The 26,202-nt window shown below is 42.9% G+C and overlaps 1 protein-coding gene across 2 annotated transcripts in view; it reads right to left on the bottom strand.

Annotated features, from left to right (window-relative positions):
- The window catches only part of HNRNPC (heterogeneous nuclear ribonucleoprotein C), a 1,329,577-nt gene that overhangs the window by 412,388 nt on the left and 890,987 nt on the right, over nucleotides 1-26,202 (bottom strand). For both annotated transcript variants that reach the window (XM_044058018.1, XM_044058019.1), the window contains one exon: nucleotides 2,397-2,563. In XM_044058018.1, coding sequence (XP_043913953.1) covers nucleotides 2,397-2,563 — 167 coding nt within the window. The remainder of the gene's footprint in view (nucleotides 1-2,396; nucleotides 2,564-26,202) is intronic.

Below are 26,202 nucleotides of genomic sequence, written 5' to 3'. Positions count from 1 at the left end.
GCCCTCTATCCTAGTGAACTGCATGACATCACAAGGTGTAGTGGTAGGGGTTGTGACCCACAACCTGTGTCCTAGTGAACTGCATGGCATCACAAGGTGTGGTGGTAGAGGTAGTGACCCACAACGTGTGTCCTAGTGAACTGCATGACATCACAAGGTGTGGTGGTAGAGGTAGTGACCCACAACCTGTGTCCTAGTGAACTGCATGACATCACAAGGTGTGGTGGTAGAGGCAGTGACCCACACCCTGTGTCCTAGTGAACTGCATGACATCACAAGGTGTGGTGGTAGAGGCACTGACCCACAACCTGTGTCCTAGTGAACTGCATGACATCACAAGGTGGTGGTGGTAGAGGTAGTGACCCACAACCTGTGTCCTAGTGAACTGCATGACATCACAAGGTGTGGTGGTAGAGGTAGTGACCCACAACGTGTGTCCTAGTGAACTGAATGATATCACAAGGTGTGGTGGTAGAGGTAGTGACCCACAACCTGTGTCCTAGTGAACTGCATGACATTACAAGGTGTGATGGTAGGGGTTGTGACCCACAACCTGTGTCCTAGTGAACTGCATGGCATCACAAGGTGTGGTGGTAGAGGTAGTGACCCACAACGTGTGTCCTAGTGAACTGCATGACATCACAAGGTGTGGTGGTAGAGGTAGTGACCCACAACTTGTGTCCTAGTGAACTGCATGACATTCACAAGGTGTGGTGGTAGAGGTAGTGACCCACAACCTGTGTCCTAGTGAACTGCATGACATCACAAGGTGTGGTTGTAGAGGTAGTGACCCACAACCTGTGTCCTAGTGAACTGCATGACATCACAAGGTGTGGTGGTAGAGGTAGTGACCCACAACGCGTGTCCTAGTGAACTGCATGACATCACAAGGTGTGGTGGTAGAGGTAGTGACCCACAACCTGTGTCCTAGTGAACTGCATGACATCACAAGGTGTGGTGGTAGAGGCAGTGACCCACAACATGTGTCCTAGTGAACTGCATGACATCACAAGGTGTGGTGGTAGAGGTAGTGACCCACAACGTGTGTCCTAGTGAACTGCATGACATCACAAGGTGTGGTGGTAGAGTTAGTGACCCACAACGTGTGTCCTAGTGAACTGCATGACATCACAAGGTGTGGTGGTAGAGTTAGTGAGCCACAAGTGCAGGAGCTCAACAAAAACAAATGCAGAAAACAAAAAGGAAGGCGACAGCAGATATTTTTGTACAAACTCACTATAATCTACTCCACTGACTACAGCTGCTCTGTGACGGCCCTCAGACATGGGAATCACTTCCTGGCAAACCCAAGAGACATCATCTCTTTCCCCAGTTTCAGACACCAGCGTAAGAACTTCTTATGCACTAGAGCTGCCTATAGATGGCATTACTTAACTGTATAACGCTGTTACATTCACATAACTTAATGCAAAGACATCCATTCTAGATTAACCTGTTTTGCTGTTCTCTCTCTCAATTCGGGACTCTCATTCCCATGATCCACTGCTTCCTGTTACTGTACTACACTCACTGAACTACCAGTCTTCTGCCACCTAAGCTTATCAGCCTGTTACTGTAGCCTATATTAACTTAAAATGACTCTGCTCCTGTGTATGCCTATACACCTGTATATACCTTGACATTTGGCAGACATCTCTATCATGTTGATGCACGTTTTATTAGACTGACTCCCACTACGTTTTAAGATGTTATTCTCACTCCCACTACGTTTTAAGATGTTATTCTCACTTCCACTACGTTTTAAGATGTTATTCTCACTCCCACTACGTTTTAAGATGTTATTCTCTACTACAGTATACTTCTTTATCTACTTTTATTATGTATGTGTTTTCCCAAGCTGAATCCGAAACAGCCCACCTGAATTGGTGCTGTAACCCCGTCAGCAAATCACTAATCAACATATATAAATCAAGCACTCATTTCAAATGGGAGAGGCGTTTAGAGAATTTTGGAAAAGTGTGAAGCAAGCAGCACATTGTTGCATGTCTGGTGTGGTCAGGAGAAGGGTCTGGAATAAATGAAGATCAAAATATGTAGATATGACTTGCACATTTTCGATGAAAACTTGCAGGCCGCCACAATTTGATAAGAGCACTGCAATGTCACACATACAACTAATAAGCCTAAAAACAAAACCATCAAGCCAGAATCTGCACTAAGTCACCAAAACATGAAATATTTAGAAGTGGAGGAAAAGGGAAGGGTGCATCTCCTGGGCATGTAACAGTTCTTCAGTAATTCATATGCATATTCAACAACTAGATAAAATGAGATCGGCAACTAACAAGGTTTAATTCAGGAAACACAGTCTTTAATCAACAGCAACTTGGCTAAACATGCAAGAACAATCGCTGAAAACGGAGATGTCCTCTTACTTGTACTAGTTTTTGAAGATTTCTGCTGTGCACTCTTTGAGCTAAACCCACTTTTCGTTCTTCTTGTGTTTGTGGTAACACGGGCTCGTTTCTGCGGGATCACTGCTCGGGTAATGGGGTGCGGAGGTGGCGGAGGTGGTGGCACACGAGTAGGATAAGTGTACATCCTGGTGAAAAGGTACAACAACAGTGTTACTAAGAAAATGTTTGATTAGCAGAGTAAAAGAAAGATGTGTAGACAATTAGTCACAACTGTAGACGTCCAAGTGTGGTCACTGTTGTAGTCATATCTTATAGGGACATGTGTCGTCAGCTGATTCTAAAGTCTGGCCTGACTTTCAGGGATCAGTATCTTTTCCCTGTGGTTGGGGAGACATCACCTCACTTTGGATGTCTTCACATACTTGTTAGACAACTTGCACCCATCCACACCAACTTTGGTTCTTTCTTGCCTCCCAACCCCAAGTAGGGCAAAGCCATGTCCACACCATGGGCTGTCAGAACTGTCCAGGGTGCAGTCTTTGCACCAATAATTCAATCCCTCCATAATCAACCAGAACAAGGGTAGCAGAAGTGCAATCTTACAGGTGTAAAGGGGATGAAAGGGTATACAAGTATCCGCCTCAAGCACTTCATGGCCATACTGCAGTAGAGGAGAGGGGACATTAACAGGTAAATGGGGCTGCAACAGTGAGAACACTCAAAACATCTACAATTACGAAAAAGATGACATAACTCTATTACTTTCTTTATGGGTCACTACTGTAGCCATAAATTACATGGAAAAATTCTCAAAACTGGTCCAATCCAAGTAGGGTGGTTAGCGTAAGATAGCAGAGGTAAGTTCAGGCCTTCCTACCAATATCACATCCTATCCGTAATGCACGGAAAACAAGACAGGGTGGCTGTTTCTAAGACATCCTGGGCAATAACCCCTTTCATGTAGGAAATGGTAGCTGCAGTACACCTTTAAGGAATGGAGCCTGACTTTTCCTGTAGGGCCCTTACAAAGGTCTTATAGTTAAAGTATATGTAATGTGATACCCATTTGGAAATAGCTTGTTATACTTACTGGAAATCTTGATTTGTTTTCTGCAAAGGAGTCAAACAAACCTGATCTGTTTTTCTACAGGACTTCGCTCTGTCCGAGTAATATAACTGTCTATGCACACCTATGGAGATCACAATATTTTCCACCTTATTCTGCAGATTAGGAAAGAAAACAGAGTTGGATACCTTATTTCTGACTTTTACCAGCTTATAAGTTCATGTACACTTTTTCCACCAAGGGATTCTAGGTCCCCTGTACTCTTTGTCCAAGGTACGTGCACCCCATACCATGTGTGAGGCATCAGTGTTCAATTTCAAGGTACGTGCACCCCATACCATGTGTAAGGCATCAGTGTTCAATTCCAAGGTACGTGCACCCCATACCATGTGTGAGGCATCAGTGTTCAATTCCAAGGTACGTGCACCCCATACCATGTGTGAGGCATCAGTGTTCAATTCCAAGGTACGTGCACCCCATACCATGTGTGAGGCATCAGTGTTCAATTCCAAGGTACGTGCACCCCATACCATGTGTGAGGCATCAGTGTTCAATTCAAGATGCGTGCACCCCATACCATGTGTGAGGCATCAGTGTTCAATTCCAAGGTACGTGACCCCATACCATGTGTGAGGCATCAGTGTTCAATTCCAAGGTACGTGACCCCATACCATGTGTGAGGCATCAGTGTTCAATTCCAAGGTACGTGCACCCCATACCATGTGTGAGGCATCAGTGTTCAATTCCAAGGTACGTGCACCCCATACCACGTGTGAGGCATCAGTGTTCAACGTGTGAGTTGGAGAAGGTGCTCTGCTTTTGAACTTGCTGTATCCACCACTATGACTGCATGTCATTTCCATGTATTCTTTAGGTACCACTGAAGTGTCCACATGTGCAGTCTAGCTAGTGGCACCATGCTCTGGAACTCACAAGGTTGTCCACTTACATGTCCATGTCTTCAAAAACCATAGGCAGTACCAGATCACTAGAAGAGATCACTGTTACCAGATCACTAGACGAGATCACGGTTACCAGATCACTAGAAGAGACCACTGTTACCAGATCACTAGAAGAGATCACTGTTACCAGGTTACTTCCTCCTCCTTTGGTTTGGCTACAACACTCTAGTTTTTAAAAAATATCTGGCTCCAGCTGTAGCTCATTGCAGGGCCAACGGCATCCACATTTATCCCAGTCTGGATGACTGCCTGATTCAGGATTAGTCCCAAGAAGAGATGTGGGGCTCTAGAGAGTAGGTCTTTCTCTGAACCAGCATAAGTCCAATTTATCTTCTTCCAGCACAGTGATCTTCCTGGAAGCCCTCAGCAACGTCTTATCTACTGCAGGAAAAGGAGGAATCCCTTTCTTTCATCTTTTTGGACATGGATCAGTGGTAACAGCATCTACTTGCCAGCAGTACGGCCTGACATTCCAACAGGACCATGGTAGGTCAACACCTTGAACCTGAGAATTTTTAAGAATGTGTTTACCCTTGTCAAGTCCAGAACAGGTCTTCATGGTACATCATTTCTTCAGACAAAGACAGGGTGGAGTAAAACCTTCTGGCCTTTAGCAAGAGGAAATAGGTTTTATGATTCCTTCTAGCATTACTTCTGCAAAGGACAGTGAAACTTCATGTCCCCAGACACCTGATACACATTTTTATGTGAAGTGCACTCTGTGCCTTTGGAAACAATTTGAAAGAACCACTGGTTTGCAGTTATGCTTGACCAATTCCATTAGGAAGAGGGCAGCTGACCACTTATCCTGGAGCAATGACAGAAAAGGGCGGGGGATAAAGGGATGGAGTGAATGTTTTAGAGGGAGGAGGCTAATAACATCACATCTACTCCTACTCTAAAGACCTCCACACATATTTCTCTCTGTCCTGAAACTGACATTTTATTTTCCATGTGGTATTCCTACCTTTTGGCCATTTGCCTGTACCTGTCTCCATTAGTAAGTACTTACTAGCTTAGAGGAGTAATTATAGTTACATATTTGGAGCATGGTGGTGAACTCAGTTTGACAGACATCACAGGTTTTCAAATCTGTCCTCCATTTTTTTTAAACATACTGCACGACAGGGGTCTAAAACAGCAAGCCCTTATCCAAACGGGCATTAGGAGTTCAGCTTTCTTATCCTCAGCACAGGGACTATGACCCTGCCAACCAGAGCTGATATAGCAAGGGACAAATGCATGCTCACCTCCTACAGGAGAAGGAGTGGTGGTCTGGGGGTTGCTGCAATGCATGTAAGCGGAGGAATGCAAACTAAGAAGATATGTCAGATTACTGTGACAGGGCTGTGAGCCTCTGCTTGGCTTGATGGGTTCCTGACTTCTCTTCAACTTCTTCTTACAAAAACTCTTTGAAGATACTACAGCCAGCGTTACAATGCTCTGGACCAAGGCATACAACGTCATTTATATGGAAATCTGCATGGCATTTAGTGCTTCCAAGCCCACACGGTAGCTTTCTCATGAAAGGACACAATCCACATATCCATATCTGGCAGACCACTTCCTGGACATCTGTTCACAAACAATGTACAACTGCGAAGACTTGGAATGACACGATTCTCTAATGAGGTACTTATTGCTCATTGATCTTTAGTCATACGCCTGGACCAATGCTGGACGTGGCACACTTTTATGTGGCAAGAAAAAAAAAAAGAATGCAGAGGTAGATTCAACAAATGTATCAGAAGTCAGAGTTAAGATGATAACAACCAGGCCATGGCTGAAGGACAATAAAGAATGCACAGGCAGATACAACCTATTTATGTGGAGTCTTGAGTGTTAAAGTGATACCAGCCAAGCTATGGCAGAAGGATGAAAATAAAGAATATGCTGGCAAACACGATCTACATATTACAAGTCGGAGTTCAGCCGAAAGTAGCCAGAATACAAAAAATGCTCAGATGGATGCAAAGTATATATGAGGAGTCTCAGTTAAGTTGACAACAGCCAGGCCATACAGGAAGGATGAAAAAGAATGCACAGGTGGACGCAACTTGTACACTAGGAATAGGCGTTAAGGTGACACCAACCAGGTCATGGGGGAAGGATGAAAATAAAGAATATGCAGGTGGATGCGACCTCTATATGAAGGGTCTTGAGTTAAGGTGACAACAGCCAGACCACGGGAGAAAGATGAAAATAAAGAATGCGCAGGTGGATGCAACCTACAGATATGAGGAGTCCGAGTTAACGTGAGCCCAACCAGGCCATGGGGAAGGATAACAAATAATTTAGAGGCAGATGCATCCTACACATCAGGAGTCTAAGTTATGGAAACACCAGCCAGGCCACTGTAAAAATAAAGAATGTACAGGAGTAAGCGACTACAAATCAGGTATCTGAGTTAAGGCGACAGTAGCCAGGCCATGGGGAAATGATAAAGAATGAGGAGATGGATGCAACCTCTACGTGAAGAGCGAGTTAAGGTGACAGCTGTCAGGTCATGGGGAAATGATAAAGAATGAGGAGATGGATGCAACCTCTACGTGAAGAGTGAGTTAAGGTGACAGCTGTCAGGTCATGGGGAAATGATAAAGAATGAGGAGATGGATGCAACCTCTACGTGAAGAGTGAGTTAAGGTGACAGCTGTCAGGTCAAGGGGAAATGATAACAAAAAATGGGGAGATGGATGCAACCTCTACGTGAAGAGGTAGTTAAGGTGACAGCTGTCAGGTCATGGAGAAATGATAACAAAGAATGGGGAGATGGATGCAACCTCTACGTGAAGAGTGAGTTAAGGTGACAGCTGTCAGGTCATGGGGAAATGATAAAGAATGGGGAGATGGATGCAACCCCTACGTGAAGAGTGAGTTAAGGTGACAGCTGTCAGGTCATGGGGAAATGATAACAAAGAATGGGGAGATGGATGCAACCTCTAAGTGAAGAGTGAGTTAAGGTGACAGCTGTCAGGTCATGGGGAAATGATAACAACAAAGAATGGGGAGATGGATGCAACCTCTACGTGAAGAGTGAGTTAAGGTGACAGCTGTCAGGTCATGGGGAAATGATAACAAAGAATGGGGAGATGGATGCAACCTCTACGTGAAGAGGTAGTTAAGGTGACAGCTGTCAGGCCACAAAAAACAAATGCTCAGATTTGAAAGTCAGGTGCAAACTGCGATCATGTAAGTTATGACTGCAACACTGACCCACAGACTACAGCAAGTATTAAGCATGCTTCTGAGTTGTGTGCAGGTATAGAAAAACAGCATTCTAACACAAAACTGACCAGCTTTTAGGTCCCATCATCAAGCAAACTATATATGTGCAGCTGGCAAATGTGAAATTACCCTGAAATAAAATCAAACATTCTAAGCAATACAGAAGCAACACATTCCTTATCATATAAGATTATTTAAAAGAAGGTCCTCTACAGTGGGTAACCAGTGGAATTTCCCCTTCTGTATCCCACTCTTAAAACACTTTTAAAAACATTTACAAATATATGTCACAAAGCCACACACGTTGATATGGGGGCAAAACAAGCCCTTGTGTTCTTTCATTTCATCCTATACTCTGAATGCACAAACGTGGAATACACAAACAAGAACACAACATTTTACACCTGTCTGTAAGGAAATACATCCACTCACGGATACAGATGTCTGTCTAAATTCAAGGGAAAGGAAGAAAGGTAGTGAGCACCCACTGTAGAAAGGTAACATACACCTACAAACATGGTGAGTGCATATTCATTTTATGAGATGTTAAAGGCCTTCAACAGTGAATGACTGTTAGAAAGAATCCCAAGCAGCGCAAACTAAATCTCAGTGGCACTAGTCTGAAGAAGGGGAAAGCAATCAGAAGCTCTAAGATGTAGCACAAACTAAATCTCAGTGGCACTAGTCTGAAGAAGGGGAAAGCAATCAGAAGCTCTAAGATGTAGCACAAACTAAATCTCAGTGGCACTAGTCTGAAGAAGGGGAAAGCAATCAGAAGTTCTAAGATGTAGCACAAACTAAATCTCAGTGGCACTAGTCTGAAGAAGGGGAAAGCAATCAAAAGCTCTAAGATGTAGCACAAACTAAATCTCAGTGGCACTAGTCTGAAGAAGGGGAAAGCAATCAGAAGCTCTAAGATGTAGCACAAACTGAATCTCAGTGGCACTACTCTGAAGAAGGGGAAAGCAATCAGAAGCTCTAAGATGTAGCACAAACTAAATCTCAGTGGCACTAGTCTGAAGAAGGGGAAAGCAATCAGAAGCTCTAAGATGTAGCACAAACTAAATCTCAGTGGCACTAGTCTGAAGAAGGGGAAAGCAATCAGAAGTTCTAAGATGTAGCACAAACTAAATCTCAGTGGCACTAGTCTGAAGAAGGGGAAAGCAATCAGAAGTTCTAAGATGTAGCACAAACTAAATCTCAATGGCACTAGACTGAAGAAGGGGAAAGCAATCAGAAGCTCTAAGATGTAGCACAAACTAAATCTCAGTGGCACTAGTCTGAAGAAGGGGAAAGCAATCAGAAGCTCTAAGATGTAGCACAAACTAAATCTCAGTGGCACTAGTCTGAAGAAGGGGAAAGCAATCAGAAGCTCTAAGATGTAGCACAAACTAAATCTCAGTGGCACTAGTCTGAAGAAGGGGAAAGCAATCAGAAGCTCTAAGATGTAGCACAAACTAAATCTCAGTGGCACTAGTCTGAAGAAGCTGAAAGCAATCAGAAGCTCTAAGGTGTAGCACAAACTAAATCTCAGTGGCACTAGTCTGAAGAAGGGGAAAGCAATCAGAAGCTCTAAGATGTAGCACAAACTAAATCTCAGTGGCACTAGTCTGAAGAAGGGGAAAGCAATCAGAAGCTCTAAGATGTAGCACAAACTAAATCTCAGTGGCACTAGTCTGAAGAAGGGGAAAGCAATCAGAAGCTCTAAGATGTAGCACAAACTAAATCTCAGTGGCACTAGTTTGAAGAAGGGGAAAGCAATCAGAAGCTCTAAGATGTAGCACAAACTAAATCTCAGTGGCACTAGTCTGAAGAAGGGGAAAGCAATCAGAAGCTCTAAGATGTAGCACAAACTAAATCTCAATGGCATTAGTCTGAAGAAGGGGAAAGCAATCAGAGGCTCCAGGATGTCAAAGAAAACCAGGTACCTAAAATCACAGTGCAAGCAATGAAAGTTAGTGAAAACATGAAGACTGGCAAAGGGGGTGAGGCCAAAATGTCTGCAAGGGTACAGGTAAATGGGCAAAGGAAGGAGCAACACTTATATTGGTATGGACTTTGACAGCATTTTCCAACGACTGGTTAATCATCTGGTAGTAAAAGACAATACAATTAACAACACACAGAGGGTTGGCCTAGTGAAAACCAACTTTCTCCTAGGAAATAAAAGCCCACATATTCCTGCATTAATCCAGTCACTTCTAGTACAGCATGCACACAAAATAAAGGGGTTCTCTCAACTCTGCATTTATACTACAGGAAAGCAGAAATGAGAAAATGTTGCTATCATTTATGAGGGGAGATGTCATTACTCCTAAGTTGCTCCTGATCCCTGTACAAAACCAGGTAGGATTCCCATTGAATAAGAGCTTCAAGTTCGAGTTTTGAGATTTTATATGTCAAACAGTTTCCTAGCAATGAACTTCACAGCTGCTAAAGCAAATGATACAAACACTGGATGAGCAAGTCTCTCAATCACAAGGTTCAAGTTCCAAACAAAAGGAGGTAATGAAGTTCCATGAAGGTTTCTTCAAAGATGGGAGACACAAGAAGTAGAGGAACAGGAAATGAAAGGAGCAACTTGGAATACAAGACAGGAAGTACAAGGGTGCAAGGAAGACGCAAGCAGAAAGGGTACAAAAAGAAAGGAAGACGCAAGCAAAAAGGGTACAAAAAGAAAGGAAGACGCAAGCAGAAAGGGTACAAAAAGAAAGGAAGACGCAAGCAGAAAGGGTACAAAAAGAAAGGAAGACGCAAGCAGAAAGGGTACAAAAAGAAAGGAAGACGCAAGCAAAAAGGGTACAAAAAGAAAGGAAGACACAAGCAGAAAGGGTAATTCAGTAACCAAATGGCAAAGGTCGCTGAAGCAAAGGTCCACTTCCCCAGTCTGTCCAAAGCCAGAGACTCCCTGTTTGGGGGAATGAAGAGTGGAACTATCTTCTGTCAGTTCCCTTTTAGTGGTTGCTGCCACAACCATGGAATCCACCACTAGCTATATGGACCAGTTGGGTTGGTCTTCAGGTGTGGACAAAATTTTATCAGGCCTCCAGGGGACAGATTCTATGTTGTCCGGGGCCTTCCAGGCATACTGCACGATGAGCCTAATAAGCTCATCTGCATGTGGGGTCATCCAGGATGTAGATGGTCAAGCACGGAAAGCCTGCAGGAACACCGATTCCTCTGAAGGGTTAGAGGATTTCCACTCTCCCTTCTGTTTGAGGATCTCGAGAATGTCTCCAAATGAAACGTTTTCCGGGGGAGACCAGCGAGGACCCTTTTCCATCACTTGGACAGCAGGCTTGCTGGAAAAGGGATGGGAGCCCGGAACAGAGGACGACCTCAGAACTGGGGTCAAACCCTGCCCCAAGCCCACCTCCAGGCGAGGAGCTCCGAGAGGATGAGTAGCTGCTGGCGCCGTGACCGTAGATGGCGCCATAGAAACAATTGGCGCCGAATTAGGAATCACGGTACTAACAGCCCAATCATTGCTCCGAGGATGCAGCAGCTCCAAAGGAGCCGTGGCACCAAGAGTTACGGAGCCGACAGGGAAGCCTCCACTTTCGGCACCGAGACAGAATACACTGGGATGGACATCGGTACCGAAATCTCCAAAACCTGGGAGGAGGTCGGAGGAGGATAAACAGGTGAACATGCCGGGAAAGATTCTGTTCCAAGAGGGAGGGAAGACCTAGTCGGGGTTTGTAAGCTTCTAGCTGCCAAAAGCTGGTCCACAACCCTCACTAAGTCTTGAGACTCCTGGTGGATCTGATGGACACTGCCGATGGAGACTCAGGTCTTTCGATAAATGGGCTAAATTGCTGCCCCAAAAAAAGGGTCATAAGATGGGGAATACCTTGTTCTGGCAATGGCAATCTTAGGGACTGCAGTGTCATCATAGGTGGAGCAGAGTAAGACATTGGTGCCGGGGATGGCACCAATGCTGGTACAGGAATAGTAGCCTGTGTTTTGATCAAGGTCGGCACCGCTGGAGAAGGCAGAGACACTGGTGCCGAAGCTGTCTGCACAGACGGCGCAGAAGAAGTCTGGTGTCGACTCAGTTCCGAAGAGGACGGAGATGTCGGCACAGAGTGACTCCGTTTTTCTTTATGTTTGTCTTTATGCTTCTTAACATCCTTTGGAATAGAAGGTGGTGAGACCTCCGTCCCAGAAAGAGCCTCCGAGAAGGGTGTTTTCAACATACCTTTCAAGATGAGTTTGTTCTTGTGCTCATTTAACGTACGAATGCTGAAATCAGTGCAACTATCACAAGACACATTAATATGGTCAACGCCTAAACAATAAACACATCGGGCGTGGCCGTCTGAGTTGGGCATCTTACGCTCGCACTTATCACACTGCTTAAAATATAACTTAGCTTTACCAGACATTCTGAAAAACACACAAAAACACTATAGTACCAAATCACAACAATAACTAGCAAAAAACAACAGCAAAGTTATAGTAAATTAGAAGAAAATTTTTTTTAAAACAGATAGAAGGAAAGAGTACCAACAATGGTACTAAGAAATACCACAAGTGGTAAGGGAAAAGGCCTACCAAAGGTAGGAGAGAGGGAAAGTACCAACGACGGTACAAAAGGAGCTACTGAAGGTAGGAGAGAGGGACAGTACCAACGATGGTACTAAGAAATACCACAAGTGGTAAGGGAAAAGGCCTACCAAAGGTAGGAGAGAGGGACAGTACCAACGACGGTACAAAAGGAGCTACTGAAGGTAGGAGAGAGGGACAGTACCAACGACGGTACAAAAGGAGCTACTGAAGGTAGGAGAGAGGGACAGTACCAACGACGGTACAAAAGGAGCTACTGAAGGTAGGGGAGAGGGACAGTACCAACGACGGTACAAAAGGAGCTACTGAAGGTAGGAATGAGGGACAGTACCAACGACGGTACAAAAGGAGCTACTGAAGGTAGGAGAGAGGGACAGTACCAACGACGGAACAAAAGGAGCTACTGAAGGTAGGAGAGAGGGACAGTACCAACGACGGTACAAAAGGAGCTACTGAAGGTAGGAGAGAGGGACAGTACCAACGACGGTACAAAAGGAGCTACTGAAGGTAGGAGAGAGGGACAGTACCAACGACGGTACAAAAGGAGCTACTGAAGGTAGAGGGGAGGTTTTGGTAAGAAGTATATAAATTTAAAGACGAAGAGAAAGGCTTAAGAAGACAAACCGACTAGAAGGTAACTATATAGATAAACCACAAAAAAACACTACACTTAGCTTGAGAGAAGGCTTGGCACGTCTGACAAGGAATGCAGCAAACGAGATCTGGAGAGACTCTGAGAGGAGCATTGTGGGTAGGAATTAGCTGAGAGTTTTTGGCTGGCATGAGCTTGGTAACGGCCACGTCGGTTCCGAGGACAGAACCGAAGTCCTAACAGTAAGGAATGAATGAAGATTTACATCATCAGATCAACAAAATAAAGGTCCCAAATGGTAGAAGCAGCCAGATACTATCGAAACCAACCTAAGGAGCTGAGAAGCTCAGGCAGGACAAACAGCAGATATTGTGCTATGGTGGGTACTAACCCCTGTGAGGAATGCTGTGATGGGTACTAACCCCTCTGAGAAATGCTGTCATGGGTACTAACCTTCCCTTGGGACTGCTGTGGTGGGCACTAACCTCCCCTTTAGACTCCTGAGGTAAGTACTCACCACTCCTTAGAACTGCTGTGGTGGGTACTAACCCCCCTTTGGATTCCTGAGGTGGGTACTAATCACCGCTTAGGATTGCTGTGGTGGGTACTTGACCCCTCTAAAGACTGCTGTGGTGAGTGCTTAACACCTCCAAATACTACTGTGGTGGGTATTTAACCTCTACAAATAAAATACTGCTGTGGTGGGTACTAACCCCTCTTAGGACGACTGTGGTGGGTACTAACCCCCCCCTTAGGACTGCTGTGGTGGGCATTACCCCCCCCCACTTAGGACTGTTGTTTAAGCTGGATCTGTGATTAAGGTATTCTACCGGCAGAATGACTTTCCTGGGAGGTGAAGAGCTGTAAGAGATTCCAAGTTATAAAGACTATTCATAATACCTCTCTGTACTGCAGTATGCATGCCTGCAATCCAGCCTGCTTATGTTGCACACTACAGGCTTCCTTTGAGGTTAAAGAAGGGGTTCTGCTCTTAAATTTCCTACCAGTGTTCTGACACAAGGAATACTGCAAATATCTCCAACGAGTTTATCTAAAGCCCCCTTTTGTGGAAAGTTCTATATTTCCTGCACAAGTTGAGAGACCCGAATCTTGCCAGTGAGGCAACCTCAATCAGTGGTGGCAGCAGGCTTGGCTGTATGTAATTTGGTACTTTACACAATTCATATGATTATGGTAGCACCCATTTAATGTTGAATGTGCTGTTCAGCAATGGTTTTGTTTCTTCTGTAACACTACTGTAATGTCATGCACTGCAGTCTTGGTAACACTACTGTAATGTCATGCACTGCAGTCCTGGTAACACTACTGTAATGTCATGCACTGCAGTCCTGGTAACACTACTGTAATGTCATGCACTGCAGTCCTGGTAACACTACTGTAATGTCATGCACTGCAGTCTTGGTAACACTACTGTAATGTCATGCACTGCAGTCTTGGTAACACTACTGTAATGTCATGCACTGCAGTCTTGGTAACACTACTGTAATGTCATGCACTACCCCCTTCAGTTTATTAACTTACTGAGTACTGGCAGCAGAAAACAATTATTAGCTATGAAGTGCCACTGAAGTTTTTTTTTCTTGTCAACTGTAAGACTGAAGAATAATTTGGTTATCTGGAGATGGGTTACCCACATGGATGAGAAAAAAGAAAGCAGATAGCGGAGGTGCCTGCCCACAGGAATGGAAAGGAAAAGTGTTGCAAATCTCAGCTGCACACGACAAAAGTGATGGGCAGCCCAATGTCAACAGCTGTGCCATCCCCCAGTCCAACACCCACAATTGCCCCATGGCCTGCTCAGTGTGTCCACAGCTGTACCATCCCCAGACTGCAGTGCATCCACAGTGGTACCATCCCCTAGGTGCTCTCAGTACATTCACTCCCACTAAAATAGAAGAATGTTGGTAGTATAACAGGGGTGTCATCTGATCCCAGCTTTCAATCTTTAAAACTTGCCCCAGGTGTCAATGCATGAGTACACTGAAGAAAAAGGGGGTAATAGCCTGTGAAAAGGCAGGGCCCATTTACAACACCTAACCCTCCTCTCAGGGTTTATGCAAATTCAAAGGAGGAGGATGCTTTGTAGGGAAAGGACAGGAAAGGCAACATGAGCACATACCTCTACCCCCAGGATGCCTACAGAGGACGAGAGTAAAAATGGATCACAACAGTGAATATATGCCAACATCTACAGTTACGGTACATCCCTGACAGAACTGTGAATATATGCTAACACCTACAGTCACAGTACATCCCTGACACAACAGTGAATATATGCCAACACCTACAATCACGGTACATCCCTGACAGAACTGTGAATATATGCTAACACCTACAGTCACGGTACATCCCTGACAACAGTGAATATATGCCAACACCTACAGTCATGGTACATCCCTGACACAGCAGTGAATATATGCCAACACCTACAGTCATGGTACATCCCTGACACAGCAGTGAATATATGCCAACACCTACAGTCATGGTACATCCCTGACACAGCAGTGAATATATGCCAACACCTACAGTCATGGTACACCCTGACACAGCAGTGAATATATGCCAACACCTACAGTCATGGTACATCCCTGACACAGCAGTGAATATATTCCAACATCTACAGTCATGGTACATCCCTGACAGAACTGTGAATATATGCTAACACCTACAGTCACGGTACATCCCTGACACAACAGTGAATATATGCTAACACCTACAGTCATGGTACATCCCTGACACAGCAGTGAATATATGCCAACACCTACAGTCATGGTACATTCCTGACACAACAGTGAATATATGCCAACACCTACAGTCATGGTACATCCCTGACACAGCAGTGAATATATGCTAACACCTACAATCATGGTACATCCCTGACACAACAGTGAATATATGCTAACACCTACAGTCATGGTACATCCCTGACACAGCAGTGAATATATGCCAACACCTACAGTCATGGTACATCCCTGACACAACTGTGAATATATGCCAACACCTACAGTCATGGTACATCCCTGACAGAGCAGTGAATATATGCCAACACCTACAGTCATGGTACATCCCTGACACAGCAGTGAATATATGCTAACACCTACAGTCATGGTACATCCCTGAGACAGCAGTGAATATATGCCAACATCTACAGTCACGGTACATCCCTGACAGAACTGTGAATATATGCTAACACCTACAGTCACAGTACATCCCTGACACAACAGTGAATATATGCCAACACCTACAGTCATGGTACATCCCTGATACAACAGTGAATATATGCCAACACCTACAGTCATGGTACATCCCTGACACAACAGTGAATATATGCTAACACCTACAATCATGGTACATCCCTGACACAACAGTGAATATATGCTAACACCTAGAGTCATGGTACATCCCTGACACAGCAGTGAATATATGCCAACACCTACAGTCATGGTACATCCCTGACACAACAGTGAATATATGCCAACACCTACAGTCATGGTACATCCCTGATACAACAGTGAATATATGCCAACACCTACAGTCATGGTACATCCCTGATACAACAGTGAATATATGCTAACACCTACAATCATGGTACATCCCTGACACAACAGTGAATATATGCTAACACCTAGGGTCATGGTACATCCCTGACACAGCAGTGAATATATGCTAACACCTACAGTCATGGTACATCCCTGACACAACAGTGAATATATGCTAACACCTACAATCATGGTACATCCCTGACACAACAGTGAATATATGCTAACACCTACAGTCATGGTACATCCCTGACACAACAGTGAACATATGCTAACACCTACAATCATGGTACATCCCTGACACAACAGTGAATATATGCTAACACCTACAATCATGGTACATCCCTGACACAACAGTGAATATATGCTAACACCTACAGTCATGGTACATCCCTGACACAACAGTGAACATATGCTAACACCTACAATCATGGTACATCCCTGACACAACAGTGAATATATGCCAACACCTACAGTCATGGTACATCCCTGATACAACAGTGAATATATGCCAACACCTACAGTCATGGTACATCCCTGATACAACAGTGAATATATGCTAACACCTACAATCATGGTACATCCCTGACACAACAGTGAATATATGCTAACACCTAGAGTCATGGTACATCCCTGACACAGCAGTGAATATATGCTAACACCTAGAGTCATGGTACATCCCTGACACAGCAGTGAATATATGCTAACACCTACAGTCATGGTACATCCCTGACACAGCAGTGAATATATGCTAACACCTACAGTCATGGTACCATCCCTGACACAACAGTGAATATATGCTAACACCTACAGTCATGGTACATCCCTGATACAACAGTGAATATATGCTAACACCTACAATCATGGTACATCCCTGACACAACAGTGAACATATGCTAACACCTACAATCATGGTACATCCCTGACCCAACAGCATACATCCATCACACTGTCCTCATCAACAAAATGAGTACCAGAGCATTGGGACAGTGGTTAGCTGGCTCTGATTGCACTTCATAGTATAGCAAACCTTGCAGGACAGCAGACCCAAATATTGCCCTGACGCTTGCTGCAATATCAAGGTTATAATGTTTTGAGAGAGTGGGGACCAAGTAGTTGCCTAGAAAACTGAGTGGGTACTAATCTCTCTGAGGAATGCTCCGTTGGGTGCTAATCCACCCTGAGGAATGTTGTAGTGGGTACTATCCCACCCTGAGGAAAGCTGAGGTGGGTGCTAACCCCTCTGAGGAAAGCTGCTATGGGTGATAACCCCTCTGAGGAAAGCAGCTATGGGTGCTAACCCACCCTGAGAAATGTTGTGGTGGGTATTAATCCCCCGCTTAGGACTGCTGCGGTGGGTGTTAACCCCTCTGAGGTATGCTGTGGTGGTGAATACTATCCCCTCTAAGGAATGCTGTGGTTGGTACTATGGCTCTGGTGGAATGGACGTTTACATGTCTTGGTACTAGATTTCTACAAATCCAGTACCAAGCTAATGCAGCTACATTAGGAAAACATTTATATATTATGTCCTTTTAGTTACACATTAGGAAAACATTTATATATTATGTCCTTTTAGTTACACATTAGGAAAACATTTATATATTATGTCCTTTTAGTTACACATTAGGAAAACATTTATATATTATGTCCTTTTAGTTACACATTAGGAAAACATTTATATATTATGTCATTTTAGTTACACATTAGGAAAACATTTATATATTACGTCCTTTTAGTTACACATTAGGAAAACATTTATATATTATGTCCTTTTAGTTACACATTAGGAAAACATTTATATATTATGTCCTTTTAGTTACACATTAGGAAAACATTTATATATTATGTTCTTTTAGTTACACATTAGGAAAACATTTATATATTATGTCCTTTTAGTTACACATTAGGAAAACATTTATATATTATGTCCTTTTAGTTACACATTAGGAAAACATTTATATATTATGTCCTTTTAGTTACACATTAGGAAAACATTTATATATTATGTCCTTTTAGTTACACATTAGGAAAACATTTATATATTATGTCATTTTAGTTACACATTAGGAAAACATTTATATATTACGTCCTTTTAGTTACACATTAGGAAAACATTTATATATTATGTCCTTTTAGTTACACATTAGGAAAACATTTATATATTATGTCCTTTTAGTTACACATTAGGAAAACATTTATATATTATGTCCTTTTAGTTACACATTAGGAAAACATTTATATATTATGTCCTTTTAGTTACACATTAGGAAAACATTTATATATTATGTCCTTTTAGTTACACATTAGGAAAACATTTATATATTATGTCCTTTTAGTTACACATTAGGAAAACATTTATATATTATGTCCTTTTAGTTACACATTAGGAAAACATTTATATATTATGTCCTTTTAGTTACACATTAGGAAAACATTTATATATTACGTCCTTTTAGTTACACATTAGGAAAACATTTATATATTATGTCCTTTTAGTTACACATTAGGAAAACATTTATATATTACGTCCTTTTAGTTACACATTAGGAAAACATTTATATATTATGTCCTTTTAGTTACACATTAGGAAAACATTTATATATTATGTCCTTTTAGTTACACATTAGGAAAACATTTATATATTATGTCCTTTTAGTTACACATTAGGAAAACATTTATATATTATGTCCTTTTAGTTACACATTAGGAAAACATTTATATATTATGTCCTTTTAGTTACACATTAGGCAAAACATTTATATATTATGTCCTTTTAGTTACACATTAGGCAAAACATTTATATATTATGTCCTTTTAGTTACACATTAGGGAAACATTTATATATTATGTCCTTTTAGTTACACATTAGGAAAACATTTATATATTATGTCCTTTTAGTTACACATTAGGAAAACATTTATATATTATGTCCTTTTAGTTACACATTAGGAAAACATTTATATATTATGTCCTTTTAGTTACACATTAGGAAAACATTTATATATTACGTCCTTTTAGTTACACATTAGGAAAACATTTATATATTATGTCCTTTTAGTTACACATTAGGAAAACATTTATATATTATGTCCTTTTAGTTACACATTAGGAAAACATTTATATATTACGTCGTTTTAGTTACAGGTTCCTCTCTCTGTGTTTTGCAAACGATAAACCCGGGATAATTAACTCTCTGTTTGACTAAAAGCCCGAGCACCTGGCTAATATCCTACATTTCCTTATTATCCTAATCTTACTTACATCCAAGATATATTTGATGGAATAACTTATTGTGTTCTAGTTTAATATGTATAATTTTACACTGAGATATAAATGTTTTTTGTTACATGTTCTGGAGCTTTTCTCCCCGGGCCTCCGCTGAAAATGGACATATATCCAGTCGGATCCTCCCGGTTAACAAATGTAAAATAAAAATAAATAAATAAAATAAACAGTTTTGCTTTTTCTCATTTGTTGTGCTTTGCACATTAAAAGAACGCAACGTTCTCCCCCACCTTATTCTGAGGTTTGGGGAAAAGTACACAGAGACCAATGAACTGATTCAAGGAAGTTTCCAGCACTACTTTTGTCATGAAAGACTGTGTTGTTGCAAAGGAACACCCTGTCCTTGTAATAAATAAATAAAGTTCCTGCATATTGATGTTTGTAGTTCTGAGATTAGCAGATGTAGTCACCAACAAGTGCATCTTACAAGATAAGTACTTCGGGGTGAGGTACTGCATAGGTAGCCAGGGTCACCATCTCTACAATACAGCAGATGTCCCATAGTGATCTAACATCTTTTCTACGTGGCCTAAGATGGCAATAATACTCATTTTAGAAACTGTTTCACCAGCAGATGAGAATACAAAGAAAAAAACAGATGGAGGCAGGTAGGCAGGCTGCGACAGCAGATGCATGAACCTTTAATAATGTGCAAGACAGGCTGTTTTGTAAAAATCTGACATGGACAGGCACTAAAGAAAGAATCTCTTCCCATTTTGCAAGGTATGACTTGGCTGTGTATGGTTTCCTAGCACACTTTGTACTATTTAGATCATACTTTGAAAACATATGCCTAGATGATAGCAGTGCTAGATCATCCAAACTGGCAGCCTTAAGTCAGTCAAACCAGTGTGCATTACAGTCAAGAGATGCACACAATGAAGAAATTCTCTTGGCTCTGTCCTTACCTGGCTGAGCAGAAGTGATAACCAAAGCTGCTAGGGTCAAAGGAGGGGCTCTACTCCCTAATCATCTACAATACCCTAGTGATGAAGGTTAAATAAGGAAAAAGCACAGAAATAGGGTTGTCCAAGTCATGAAGAAGATATTTACTATCTTGTTTGCGGTCATGCATCAGAACTTTCTCAGTTGCCTGTTTTCTGCAAAAATGGTGTATGTTTGTTACACCCCCCCCCCCTTCTTTGTCAGTTTTAGAAGCACTTCCCTGTTCAGCATCCTTCTACCTGGAAGGTGCTTAGTCTGTCAAAACATTTTCTTATGATGGGATGTAGGGCATTGTGAGGGTCAGTCCAAATTGTAGGCTACATTGCCAGTCTGTACAGGATGCAGAAGTGCTCCCTGTTCATAAACCACATGACAGCGGTGCTGTCTGTGAGGATTTGGAAGGTCCCCTATGCCAAAATTAGTTTAAATGCTTTTAATCTTAAGACAGCCGCGGTGGTGCAGCGGTTAGCATTTTCACTTCACAGCAAGAGGTTCTCCCGTTCGATTCTCAGCTGGACCACCTTCTGTGTGGAGTCTGCATGTCCTCCCCGTGGTCGAGTGATGCTTAAAGACATGCAGGTAGGTGCGTGCGTGAATGGGTGTGCCTTCTTTGAAGGTTCTGCGTCGGGCTGTCAATTTGGCACCATACAAATTCACTGGGAATCATTAGCAGACTGGAGAACCACTGTGGCGACCCCTAACTAGGAAAAGCCAAATGTTAAAACAGTTGAAACCAGCAGCAGTCATTCCTTTTTTCATTTCTATTTCTTTAGGTTTTTTTCTCATATACCCCACACTTTCAATGCTGCCACATAGCTGGGAAGATCATGTCCCACAAGACTGCAGGCAGCATCTCTCATATACCCCACACTTTCAATGCTGTCACATAGCTGGGAAGATCATGTCCCACAAGACTGCAGACAGCATCTCTCATATACCCCACACTTTCAATGCTGTCACATAGCTGGGAAGATCATGTCCCACAAGACTGCAGGCAGCATCTCTCATATACCCCACACTTTCAATGCTGCCACATAGCTGGGAAGATCATGTCCCACAAGACTGCAGGCAGCATCTCTCATATACCCCACACTTTCAATGCTGCCACATAGCTGGGAAGATCATGTCCCACAAGACTGCAGGCAGCATCTCTCATATACCCCACACTTTCAATGCTGCCACATAGCTGGGAAGATCATGTCCCACAAGACTGCAGGCAGCATCTCTCATATACCCCACACTTTCAATGCTGCCACATAGCTGGGAAGATCATGTCCCACAAGACTGCAGGCAGCATCTCTCATATACCCCACACTTTCAATGCTGCCACATAGCTGGGAAGATCATGTCCCACAAGACTGCAGGCAGCGTCTCTCATATACCCCACACTTTCAATGCTGCCACATAGCTGGGAAGATCATGTCCCACAAGATTGCAGGCAGCATCTCAGTTTCCTTAGTCTGAAAGGTGCCCAAATTAGGTTACACCTGCATTTTCTATCATGAGTGTTCTTTCTTTATGCAAGGTAGAATAGGCATGGAGGTTTGCAATGACTAGGAATGCCTATGCCATCTGTGTCTGAGGTACATCTGCAACTTCCTTGAGTGAAGTCATACTAATAGGACTTTAAGTCTGCACGATGCCGTATACTCCGGAACTCCGGGACACTTCCCTGAAGTGATTACATCCTCTTGAGCTCTCTGGAGAAACAGGAGAGCACCTTGTCTTCTGGGAGGAAGGCTCAGTGGAGTTTGGTGTCCAACACTGCCCATTTACATCTGACTCTGAAGGAATCAGAATCCTCCGCAACAGCATGTTTCGCCTTTCTGTTCTATGAATGGACCCTGAAGACACAAAAATCAGAGAACAAATCTTGTGATGAAGCCTAGGGGACATGAGCTGGGCTGAGCATCCACTTTGTTCTAGTCAAGTCAATCTAGAATCCCTTTAAACTTCTATTTTGTGTGAACTGCTTTAGGGATTTTGGTTCATGAGCAGGTGGGCAAGACCTGTACTTGGTCTCTGTGGAATTCCTCTCAAAGTCGCAGCAAACAGTTTCTTTCCTCCTTATAAGTCATAAATAAGGTAGCACTCAGACAGGCCGAAGAGCCGGCTGCAGTCTTGGCAGCTTTGTAAACCCCAAAGGCGTTGTGTCCTGCACAGCAGCTGCACACAAGGCCTTGGGCAATTTCAAATCTAAAGCTGTGGGGATGGCTGCAAAAGCACATACCTTACTGGACCTAGCAAAAACTATCTGGGCCAGTGAAACTGCCTTTGATTTCTTATCACTTCTCCCGATGTTATTTTTCCACGTGGTAATGCTTCTATGGACAGTATCCAGAGGCGTTGGCGGATGCAATAGCACTACAGGACTAGTAACATCCCTTGATGAGCTGCATATTCCCAGAGCAGCTTCACTTTCCTCCTGCTTGCCCTCTGGATGAATCTAGCACAGTGTAGTCGGCCATCCACATTAGGCTCTGGATCTAAGGCAGTGAATGTGAAAACATTTGTACTATCTATTAGATACAATCTACACAATTCTCTCTTTCTTAATAAGTCCATCACCACATTTGACATCAGACAGTGATGGCGTAATTGCTAATACAATGCAAAGCTAGAACGATTTCCCAGTGGGAAACTTATCCTCTTCTTCAGGCCAAACCACTGGACTGATGATGCTTTCACAGTTTGTGACCATACTGGACACTGCAGAAGGAAAGATCTAAAGATGGAACTGACCGTCACCCCTCTTATACCATAAACAACTTGACATCCTGGCTCGAGAATGCCACAACCAATACTTAAGTTTCTCTTTCCAGTAGTAGTAATTGATGCATATGCTGGACTCTGTCCAACCCCCTTGAAGGTGGACACAGGTAGTCACTAGCAAATTTACGTAAGTGTACTGTTTTTCCAAATTAAACAACTTAAAATGAGAGTCTGTGAAGATAATGCATTAATTGGTAGTTTCACACTGCATCTACTAGGTTACTGCTTTTACCCCGTCATCAGTAACCACTGTTGAAGATAAAGATGAGATGTCAGGACTGCGTGCTCTGAGCGAGCTTTTCAGTCAATCTTTCAGAGTTACATTAACCCTTAGAATGCCAAAGACTATGTAACATAGCAAGAATGGAGGGGAAAAGAAAAAAAAAGGAAAATAAAAAGTTTGGATTAAAAGAATGCAAATATCCCAGCACAGAATTAGTTTATTTGTTAAAAGACAGACACAAGAAGCATCTTTTAGAGAAACACTTTAAAAAGTTAATAGTTAAGTGAATACACAGATGGTTTCTAAACTTGGGAGAGAAATACAGAAGACAGAAACAGAAAGCATTTTTTCAGTGTGACCACAGGGCATTCGAATGGTTAACCTTAGCTTTATTTAAGCAAATGTCTGTGGGTACTATTTGCACTGATTAGCCACGGATTTACAGCATTTGCTACAATTCTGTGGGGATGTAATTCAAAAGAATATGTATTTTTATAGATGTGTGTTTTGCCTGTTTTAAAGGCAGAAAGGGGGTTACAGATCTGGAAAAATATGACATGAAATCAAAGAGAGATGGGAAGCTGAATTCATTCATAAGTCTTAAATGCCAACTACTAGGATACCTTTAGCGTCAATTTTAACATGAAATGTATATGACCTTCCAGGTACAGATAAAATTTATTTATTATTTATTTGTCTTTGTTGACCAGAAAAGTCCGACTGGTCATAGCCCATTTTCAGTGGAGGCCCAGGGAGAAAAGCTCCACCACAGTACATTTATATTAAGTGAATTTCAAAACAATTCTCAGAAAAGCAATTTCTCATGAAACAACAAAAATAATTACAAGACATGTGCATATAGTAAAATATTTACATCAACAAATACAAGAATATACAATTGTTGCAGCTGTAAAATCTTACAGAAGTAAATGAATTGTTACTGTAGAAGGGAACCATTATTTATTTTACATTTGTTTATGGGGGATGTCTGACTGGGCCAGTGGCCCTTTATCAGTGGAGGGCAGGAGAGAAGTTCCATTATAAACACACAAACAATGCAAGAAATCAATAAGAATTGAGAATACATAACTTTGGGAAATATAGGTGGTAAACAGTTTACACATATACAAAACAAATCTGAGAGAGTAATGTAAAGTGGGAAAAGAAAGCTGACAAACTAGGAAGACATAGCTTGTGCCCTCCTAGAAAAATGACTGATCAGTAGATCAATACCGTGGTTTTGGTGGTAAATATTCATGAGTTACATGTAGGGTACATGAACAAGAACATGGCTGATTAGTGTTCCTTGTTCTAAACAGTGACAGCTAAGGCAATACAGAGGTGAAGTACAAGGAGGGAATTTGATGAAACTGTAGGGAGCTTGAGCTAGGGAGATAAACAGGAGCAGTAGGGAGCTTGAGACAGGAAAATAAACACGAGCAGTAGGGAGCTTGAGACAGGGAGATAAACACGAGCAGTAGGGAGCTTGAGACAGGGAGATAAACAGGAGCAGTAGGGAGCTTGAGACAGGGAGATAAACAGGAGCAGTAGGGAGCTTGAGACAGGGAGATAAACACGAGCAGTAGGGAGCTTGAGACAGGAAGATAAACAGGAGCAGTAGGGAGCTTGAGACAGGAAGATAAACAGGAGCAGTAGGGAGCTTGAGACAGGGAGATAAACAGGAGCAGTAGGGAGCTTGAGACAGGGAGATAAACACGAGCAGTAGGGAGCTTGAGCTAGGGAGATAAACAGGAGCAGTAGGGAGCTTGAGACAGGAAGATAAACACGAGCAGTAGGGAGCTTGAGACAGGGAGATAAACACGAGCAGTAGGGAGCTTGAGACAGGGAGATAAACAGGAGCAATAGGGAGCTTGAGACAGGAAGATAAACAGGAGCAGTAGGGAGCTTGAGACAGGGAGATAAACAGGAGCAGTAGGGAGCTTGAGACAGGGAGATAAACACGAGCAGTAGGGAGCTTGAGCTAGGGAGATAAACAGGAGCAGTAGGGAGCTTGAGACAGGAAGATAAACACGAGCAGTAGGGAGCTTGAGACAGGGAGATAAACACGAGCAGTAGGGAGCTTGAGACAGGGAGACAAACAGGAGCAGTAGGGAGCTTGAGACAGGAAGATAAACAGGAGCAGTAGGGAGCTTGAGACAGGGAGATAAACAGGAGCAGTAGGGAGTTTGAGACAGGAGATAAACAGGAGCAGTAGGGAGCTTGAGACAGGGAGATAAACAGGAGCAGTAGGGAGCTTGAGACAGGGAGACAAACAGGAGCAGTAGGGAGCTTGAGACAGGGAGATAAACAGGAGCAGTAGGGAGCGTAAGACAGGGAGATAAACACGAGCAGTAGGGAGCTTGAGACAGGGAGACAAACAGGAGCAGTAGGGAGCTTGAGACAGGGAGACAAACAGGAGCAGTAGGGAGCTTGAGACAGGGAGATAAACAGGAGCAGTAGGGAGCTTGAGACAGGGAGATAAACAGGAGCAGTAGGGAGCTTGAGACAGGGAGATAAACACGAGCAGTAGGGAGCTTGAGACAGGGAGATAAACACGAGCAGTAGGGAGCTTGAGACAGGGAGATAAACAGGAGCAGTAGGGAGCTTGAGACAGGGAGATAA

This window comes from Protopterus annectens, chromosome 16.part0 (assembly GCF_019279795.1).
Source record: "Protopterus annectens isolate FY-2018-M chromosome 16.part0, PAN1.0, whole genome shotgun sequence".
NCBI classification, from domain to species: Eukaryota; Metazoa; Chordata; order Ceratodontiformes; family Protopteridae; genus Protopterus; species Protopterus annectens.
The sequence above is the reverse complement of the archived record's forward strand: the minus strand, read 5'-3'. Positions and strand labels throughout refer to the sequence as shown.